The following is a 9,102-nucleotide window of genomic DNA, read 5'->3' as shown; positions in this document are numbered from 1 at the left end:
CCTTTGGCTTCCTGGGAATATTCTTAATTCTTGCTAGCTGCCTATGTATGACAGGAGAAGAAATGGGGGTCATGATGTATATAATAAAAATCATAGTTAACATTCATTCAACACTTATCTTAGGCCCTGTGTATGAATTCTACGTTACTCATATATAGGGAGTTCTTAGAGCATTCTGGTTAAGAGTTAGACAAACCTGAGCAATTACTAGCTTAATAGAGGGAGTAGAAGATGACTTGATGTTTTGGAACCTGTATGTTTGGAATGGTAATGCTAGTTGGTGAAGATACACTGAGATAAAACATCAAGTGCTTAGCATGGTGCCTGACAAGTGGTTGCTCATTATCTTAACTGTCTTGGTGAAGAATGATGCTAGATACTGTAGTAGCCACAAATGTGGACCCTTCCCTGACGTTCATAATCCAATAAAGAGTGAGGTAAATGGTATAGCAGATGTAGACAGCGGTATGAGAAAGAAGAGTGATAGATGGATCATCCCTTCCATGCTTTGATCCTGTGTCGGTGCTCTAGCTTAGAAAATAATATCCCATGGCCTAAACTGAGCACTGGGGTCTCAGAGTTCCCTCCAGGAACATATATTTGAAATCTTTTGTCAGCTGTGGGTGAGATAATTCCATCCATATTTTGAGGGCCTACTGGGGGCCACATATTTTTCACAGAAGGAACAGATGTAGCTGGGAGAATGGATGAGATTACTGAGGGAGAAATGAAGCTGGATGAGCAAAGAACACACTCTTGGAGAACACCTGTTCTTTTCACTCAGGTTTGGTTTTTGTCAGTAGGATATCCTGGTCAAACATAGGACTTCCCAGACTAATCTGGATTAAAAAAAAATGTTTTTTTATCACTTATGTGCCCTCGAGCAAGTCACTTTAACTCTCAGAAGTCCCAAATTTTCTATCTGTAAAATGGTGAGACTAATGGAGTCTGTCACATGGCAATGCCAGGATTCAGTGAGGAACAACACGGAGAGTTTTGCATAGTGTCTGGTTTAGAGCAAGTGCATGGTAAATGGTAACTATTATTCCTGAGTAGTCACCTGTTGGCAATAACTAGTTTTTCAGAATAAAAAGCACCACTGGGAAATAGACCTGCGATTCAAAACTAGGTGATCTAACTCCAGTCTAGCACTTGCTCTGGACCACTCTCTGTTCCAGGCACGTAGCTTTCAATAAATACTGACGCTTTCAAATTTTTTCATGTGCTCCACTGATGTTGCACACATAAAAAACTGTATTATCCTTGAAATACCCGCACTGGATTTTCGGCCAAAATGACATCTCTTATTTGATTTTTTGTTTAGATAAGATCCTGGTCTAGGGTGTGAGAGGGTATAGGCTTTACAGCCACGTGGGCAGTGTGGGAGCGGGGAGGCCTGCGCCGCTCCGACCGCCAGGTGGCGCTATTCCCTGTCGAGGCCGCAGAGTTGCACCGCCCACTCACCACCATTTCCCCCCCCCCCCCCCCACGTGAGTCCAAATGGTTAGGTCCGCCAGGCAGGTAGCTTGCTTCCGCGCCTTCCCTCCACCCCCTCACTTCCCCCATTGGTAGGAGCTGCTGGTCCGGGCGGAAGTGGGGCAGGCGGGCGGGAGCGAGGCGTCGCCGTTGTATATTCATGAGGCGCGCGCAGCCCGGCATACTAATGAGGCGGGGCGCGGCGGCGGGCTGAGGAGGGAGCTGTTGGGCGGCGGCGGCCGGTCGGGAGCTGCCCGGCGGGAGCTGCCCGGCGGGAGCTGCCCGGCGGGAGCGGCGTAGGCGCGGGGTCATCTGCCAGCGCGAACCTGGACATGGAGCCGCTCGGCGGGGGCCAGGGTCCCGGCCGCGGGACCCGGGACAAAAAGAAGGGCCGGAGCCCGGACGAACTGCCTGCGGCGGGCGGCGACGGCGGCAAATCCAAGAAATTTGTGAGTGTCCCTCCCACCCGGTTCCTTCAGCCTAGCCCGGTAACCGTCCTCCGGTCCCCGGTGACCCCCGCAGCCGACCCCAGGGCTGTACGCCCGTCTCTAGGGAGCCGCCCCCGCGCCTCTCTTCCTCCGTTTGCTCGGTCCTGGGCTCCACAGCCGGACATCCTACCCCTCCGGGACCTCGGGAATCCCCGGAGTCCCACCCGGCTCTTGCCCCGGCAGCGTCGGGGCTTCCTTCACCCCTTCAGCCCGTACGCTCTGCCCTCCGCCCCCATAGCCCGGCGGGTCTTAGCCCCATCTCTTCCTTCTCAGCCCCACTTCCTTTCTTCTTCCTCTGTTACTCGTACACGCCTTCTCTATCTTGTCCTCTGTGTTTTTCTGGGTCCATTATTTATTACCCTTCCATAACCCCCCCCCCTTTTTTTTTTTGTATCCTCTTATTTGCTTCTCTTAAAGGTCACTTCCTTCTCAAGATTGATCCCTTTCACCTGCTAACTTTCCTCCCTCCTCGCCCGGGCTCTGGGCCCTCAGCCCGGTGTCACCTGATAATCCTTCCCCTCTGGAATGTTACCTGACTTGGCTTCTACCTTCCCTGGACGTTTGTCCTTGTGATTGCAGGAATGGGTTCCTGCCCAGGTCCTATGGTCATTGGGCATGACGTTGTTTCCCAGTATTTCTCCATCCCGAGAACCTGCCTCTTTGCCCTGTTGCTTATCACTTTTCGGAGGGTTAGAACTTCTCTCATGATGATGCCTTTCTTGATTTAGGATGGTGATAAACCTTCCTCATAGGGAGGAAGTTAGGCTGCAAGTCCAAGAAGTTTGAGTAATTGAATCGCTTTTTATGTTTCCCATGAAAACCATCTCAATTCTTCTGCCACCTCCTGTGTGACAGGCTAGTGACATCGCTTTTCCTACCTGTACAAGAAAGAGTATAGCTGTCCCCAGGTGTCAGTGACTTCCAATCTGAGTTAGAAGGAATACTGATATTCATGTAACACTATCATATTTCATTACCTTTGCCCACATTAAATCTTGTTTACTCCTCTCTCCAGGGAGCTATTTGTTTGCTTTTTACTGTAAAAGCTTTGAAAGATATGGGACACTATCCAAGAGAGGGAAGTAGTCTTGGATTTTAATAATCGTTTGCTAGTTGTAATTGTAGTTATTAGTCTTTTCTTCCAGGTGATTATGCCTCCACCACGGTATCTCTTTCTAGTAACCAAATGGATTCTGACTCTTTGCTCCTTTATCCCCAACCTTTAGTATTCTGATCCAAACCCACAAATTTGGGAAGAAAACTGATAAAATGATGGAAACAGGAAGAAAATGTTGCTTTGGGACCTAGAGGATTGAGATGTGGAGAGTTCTAAGCAGAATTAAAATAGTGACTCATCTCTTCCTACCTATTTCTAGCAAGGCAGGTGCTTCTGGACTGTCCTTTCCAGTGACTTATGGGCTGTCAGTAACTGCCTTCTTTTTTTTTTTTTTTTTTTAATTTATTTTTTTAATCTGGTGAACATCTGTTTTTCCAGAAATGTAGAATTAATGGTAGTGAGGACCCTCCCCCTCATGATTAAAGAAACATTTCCTTATGTTTGTTTAGGATAGTAACTGACACTCTAGTTAGAGAGCTTTCCTTCTAAGAATTAAATTCTGGGGTTGTAATCCTTTTTTATTATAAACATACATATATCTGTTATTGTTGTTTTGCTCTTGTTTCCATGGGTACTGTTTGACCTTCCTCACCCACATTCTAGCTATTCCTGCTGATGTATTGAACTCTGTGGCTTGTAATGTTTTTCAGGTCCTTAAATAGAATTTTGTTTGTGCTTTTGTTTTACCTAATACCTGCGTGTTTCACAAGTGAAGGGAATTGAAGTTGAGATACCTGAGGAAACTTAACTTTTTTTCACCTGTGTTTTGGAATGTCCATGGACTCTTGTGTATGCTGGGTGGATTTGGCTCAGAGTTTTTGGTATTTGCTTTACAGAGGGTGGAGCCGAACCAAGTTCTCTTTTTCTTTCTGAGGTGTTGGTGTTAACTCTTAACCGGCTGAAATGTTTAAAAAAAAGACAGAGAGAGAGAGAGAGAGAGAGAGAGAGAAAGAAAAAAAAATGTGTAGCACTGGTAGTGAGTAGAATTGCATTCAGAGCTAGGGGATTGGAAAGTTTCCAGAAAAGTAGTGCTACTTAACCCCTTTCTTGCCAACTGTAACTTACCTCAAGGCATCAGAATATTCTCTCATTGTTCTTTTTATGAGAACTCTGTGACAGTGAGAGACCAGGAGGGGCATTGCAATCCACTTGTCTTTGTGTCTGTGTGTATATGTGGGTGCTTGGAGGGGGAAAATTTGCTGGTGTGCTTTTGTTACCCATGGCTTAGTTTTTTGAACTACAAGCTAAAAGAACTGTTTTGCCTGCTCCACCTTTGCTAGAGTGTGTGTTCTCTGGAATCCCATTAAGAATGTACTTTATAAGTCTCCCTTTCTCTCTGCCCCTCTCCCTGCTTGTGTGCTCTCTCTCTCCTTCAAAAATACATAAACATTAAAAAAATAATAATTTAAAAAAGGGCACCTGGTTGGCTCAGTCGGTTGGGCACCCAACTTTGGCTCAGATCTGATCTCCCTGTCTGTGGGTTTGAGCCCCGTGTCAGGCTCTGTGCTGACAGCTCAGAGCCTGGAGCCTGCTTTGGATTCTGTGTCTCCCTTTCTCTCTGCCCCTCTCTCTGCTCATGCGCTCTCTCTCTCTCTCTCCTTCAAAAATAAACATTAAAAAAAAAAAAAAGAATGTACTTTATAAAACTCCACTGGTTTGGACTTAGTGTGCCTGAAGGTTATTTGTTTGCATTTGAGGAGTTTCTCACCTCTTTAAGCTGCTGCATACCTTTCCAGGCTTATGCAGGTTCTAAGTACAGATCAAGTGAATGGAAGGCAGAGCTTACATATTGGCAAAGATACTCTTACCCTCTGAGACATCTTGGGTGGAAAGCAGATGGAGTTGAAGTTTAAAAAGTGGTTGGGAATCACCTTTTAAAAACATTGGGTTGTTAGAGATGCTGATACTTGGGGCTGAAGCTGGGCTGCCTGGTATTTCCTGATTCTTCATGAATCTTTCTCCTCCTGGGCCATAAGCATATCCTTTCTCCAGCATTGTTGCAGTTCCTTGCAGAGGTCTTTAGGATGAAGGAAAATAAAAATTCAAAATGAACAGAATGTTTTCTGATTTTTCAGCAGTGATGAATTTGGGTGTCAAATAAACTGCTGGCTGAAATATGTGTAAAGGTAGTAATTACAACCAGGGTGTTGGAGGCTGCAGAGTATTCCTGCATTTTATAAACACCATGTTTTATACAATCAAGAAGTTGATGCATTCTAAGAAGGAATATTACTTCCTGATTCAGCTAGAGGCATAAGTCTGTAAAACGTGAGTTTTAGCTTGGGATTAGAGAGAAGAGAAGATACATAATTTTTAAAATCTTGTTTAATATTAGATGTCAATGTATTGAATTTCACCAAGCGAGTTTCATGCCTTGTGAAAAACGAAGTGATAGTGAAAGTATAAATGTTTGGTTGTAGACCCCTGTCCATCCATCCATAAGGAGAGCAGTCAAAGGTAAAGGATGCCAGGCAGAATTTTAGATAGTAGGGAAGATAGAGAATATGAAAGAAGTGGAGTTGTTTATGCAAATATCTGCTTCTATCTTATTAAGACATTAACTTTGATCCAGAAAGTTGCAGAAAACGGAGAGCTTTATACTAAAGTCATGTGATTTTTTTTTTTTTTAAGATGATAAACAAAGGGATTACTTATTTTGGAAAGAGAGCCTACAGGAATGTTTGTGAGATGTTTGGGATGACAGAATGATACCTTAAAAATTGCTGCCCTTTTTCCTGCCTTGTTTTTAAAGAGGTAGCCCAAGGATCCACTTGATCATGTTACATTTACTTGTCTGAAAGGAAATCCTCCCTGACAAGAGGTCAGACCGAGGGAATCCCTCAGAATTAAAATCTCTGCCTTGAGAGAGTTGGTAAATGTTCGGATACTTTTATTAAAAAAAAAAAGCTGAAAATTTTATGACATGTAAATTATATTTATTATAAAACCTAAGAAAATAGTTATAAGTGAGAAATGATTTAAGTTTGTTGATGCGCTTATGGGTCAGAATAGACTAATTTTATTTCCTGTATGGTAGAATAACCTTTTGCTGTCCCATGGGGCTCTCCATTTTATAAATGGATTGCCAAGTTATTCTTGGAGAGTATTAACATTTTCAGTGAAATGTAATGGAGGTTTACAAGATAAGGTTATACCACATAAGATTTAGAAGAACAGGTTAAAATCATGTTTATTACCAAGAAATAGTAGTAATTGTAGAGAAAAGGTTTATGTGTTCAGATAGTATGTTTTTCCCATTTTATGTCTCATTTGAAATCATTCATGACTACAAAAAGCATTCCTATTTGAAACAAGCTACGTGTTGTATTACTTAAGTGTTTTTCTTTATTTTGTTGCCCTTCCTCTTACTCACTTTTGTTTGAAAGCCTTAGGAAAGAATTTACCTCTTGCTAATGAGCAAAGCAGCCTTGAGTATTTGCCCCTAGTTAGGGTTAAGGAAGACAAAGGCAAGCCTCCTCTCCCCTTGCCCAGTTAATATCCTCCCCTCCTTCTTTGTTTTTATTCCTTATCTGCTTCTGTAGAGGCAGGGCCCAGTTCTCTGGGCAGCCAGGCTTTTGATGAATCAGGAGCGGTAAAAGCTGTTAATACTAAAATTTCATAAAGCTACAAAGCTAAAATTGAAAAAGAAAGAATGTTTAGACACTGGGAACATATTTTACTTCATTTTACACCTCTCTTTTTCCTTTCTCTCTTCTTTCTTTCTCCCTTCCTTCCTCCCCCCCACAACCCCCTCCAAACATTCTATTAGAACCAAGGAACCCTTTTTAATAAAGTCAAAGAATTACTGGAAAAGAGAAGTATTAGGACCAGTGTTTCAATGAATTTTACCACCTATTACAGGATAACTAGGTGTATCATTGCTGTTTCAGCTCTGAGATTCTTCCATTCATTATTAAAACTTGCTATGAAGGGTAGCCTTAAAATTTTAGTGTTGGAAGGGACTTTAAATGTCATCAAGCCCAAACACCCACTCAGTGCAGTAGTCTCTTCTTACATTTGAAGTTTGGAAACATGGGGGGACCATGGGGTGGATGTTGGATAAATGAATGCAGAAGAAGCACAAATTTTGGATTCTGTGTATCCTTTAGTAAATTTCAGGATCTTGGAATAGCTAGAGTAGTAGAAAGATTTTATAAAGGGAACGGATATACTAGAAGCTCTGTAACTGAGAGGGAAAAGATTGAAGAAACTGCTGTGTGTTGCCTGGCTCTCTGACAATCATAGTTTTCAATTTGTCCTATAAATATTTGCTTAAATTTCTTTACTCTGAGAATGGGGATGGAACAGATAAGGGGACACAAAGGAGAATAAGTATAACGGAGCTGAATTAAGAGAAACACCTGGCATTCTTACGTGGAAGCATTCTTATATGGAAGATGGGATATTCCATCCTTGGTGGTGGTTAAGTGGTCCTTAGTCTAGGTGGTAGCGAAGTTGACATTTTAAGGTAGTAGGTAGAGGTAGAATTGATGGTGTTCTGGATTTTTGATTCTGTGATTTATTCCCTGTTTTAGAAATACTGCTGTGTGAAAGCATAGAGTTTGCATTTTCTTCTAAGATTTAACATGCTTTAAGGATCCAACAGAAGATAATTTATAAACTGTCTTTGATCCTGCAGGTCACAGAAGACCAAGGAGTATACCTTGGTATTGGGCTTACATCTCAGAAAAAGCTGCCTTATGTTTAATTTTTTTTTTAAGTTTATTTATTTTTGAGGGGAGGTGGGAACAGAGGATCTGGAGCTGGTTCCATGCTAACTGCAGAGAGCCCGATGCAGGGCTACAATGTACAAACCGTGAGATCATGACCTGAGCTGGTTGAATGCTTACCTAGCTGATCCTCCCTGGCACCCCTATGTTTGACTTTTTAAAAAAGCACCAAACTGTTTTCCAAAGTGAGTGTACCATTTTACATCCCCACAAGCAATATAAGGAGTTCTAGTTCCTTGCTGACACTTGGTATGATCAGTCTTAAATTAGCCATTTCAGTGAGTATGTGATGGTACTTCAGTGTGACTTTAATTTGCATTTGTGTAATGATGTTGAGCATCTTTTCAACTATTTATTTGCTATTTATGTATCTTCACTGAAGTGTCTGTTGGAATTTTTTCCCATTAAAAAAAAATTTTTTTTAATGTTTATTTTAGAGAAAGAGAGAGAGTGCAAGTGGGGAGGGACAGAGAGACAGGATTGGAAGCAGGGTCCATGTTAACAGCAGAAAGCCCAATGTGGGCTTGAACCCATGAACCGTGAGTTCATGACCTGAGCCAAAGTCAGACGCACAACTGACTGAGCCACCCAGCTCTCCCTAAAATTTTTTATTATTATAGTCTATATGCAAGTAATTTGTTGGATATGTGTTTTGCAGATACATCTTTCTCCTATGATTTGCCTTTTCATTTTTTTTTTAACACTGTGGTATGAAAAACAAAAGTATTTAACTTTGATGAAGTCCAATTTTTAACTTTTTGCTTTTTGTGTCATTTCAAAAATCTGTGCTAAAATCACAGCCCATAAGATTTTCTTCTTGTTTTCTTTTAAAAATTTTATAGATGTAGCTCTTAAGTTCTCTTTTCCTCTGTGGGTATGTTAATTATATCCTGCTCATGCTTTTGGGGGGTATATTTTCACTTGTAGGCAAAGACAGAACCTTTCTGATACTCAGGATTGGGGACCTTTGAGATTCCATTTATCCTGGAGTCATTTTCATCTTAATATGTGGTGGTAGAAAGCTTTTGTTCTCCTGTATGTCCTGTGCTACAGGGTGTATAGTGCCATTCTTCTATCTAAAAATATTAAAGAATGTTTAGCATCTTTTTTTTTTTAAGTTTTAATTTATTTATTCATTTAAGTAATCTTTACACCCAACATGGGGCTCAAACTCACGACCCCAAGATGAAGAGTCAGATGCTCTTCCGACTGAGCCAGCCAGGCGCTCCACTGTTCATCTTGATAGTAGGAAGATGAATTCATTCCAGACTGGAAGGACAGGGAGTAATAG

The 9,102-nt window shown here is 41.9% G+C and overlaps 1 protein-coding gene across 5 annotated transcripts in view; it reads left to right on the top strand.

Moving 5' to 3' along the window:
* The first annotated feature begins 1,688 nt into the window (after positions 1 to 1,688).
* Positions 1,689 to 9,102, top strand: part of DIAPH1 (diaphanous related formin 1) — a 104,298-nt gene continuing 96,884 nt past the window's right edge. For 3 of the 5 annotated variants that reach the window (XM_030320203.1, XM_030320196.1, XM_030320189.1), the window contains exon 1: positions 1,708 to 1,925. In XM_030320203.1, the coding sequence (XP_030176063.1) occupies positions 1,809 to 1,925 (117 nt within the window). In that variant the 5' untranslated portion in view covers positions 1,708 to 1,808. Of the gene's footprint in view, positions 1,926 to 9,102 lie in introns of all 5 variants that reach the window. The other 2 variants (XM_030320214.1, XM_030320210.1) reach the window with 2 other exon arrangements.

The sequence above is a fragment of the Lynx canadensis genome, chromosome A1 (assembly GCF_007474595.2).
Source record: "Lynx canadensis isolate LIC74 chromosome A1, mLynCan4.pri.v2, whole genome shotgun sequence".
In the NCBI taxonomy this organism is placed as follows: domain Eukaryota; kingdom Metazoa; phylum Chordata; class Mammalia; order Carnivora; family Felidae; genus Lynx; species Lynx canadensis.
The sequence above is the reverse complement of the archived record's forward strand: the minus strand, read 5'-3'. Positions and strand labels throughout refer to the sequence as shown.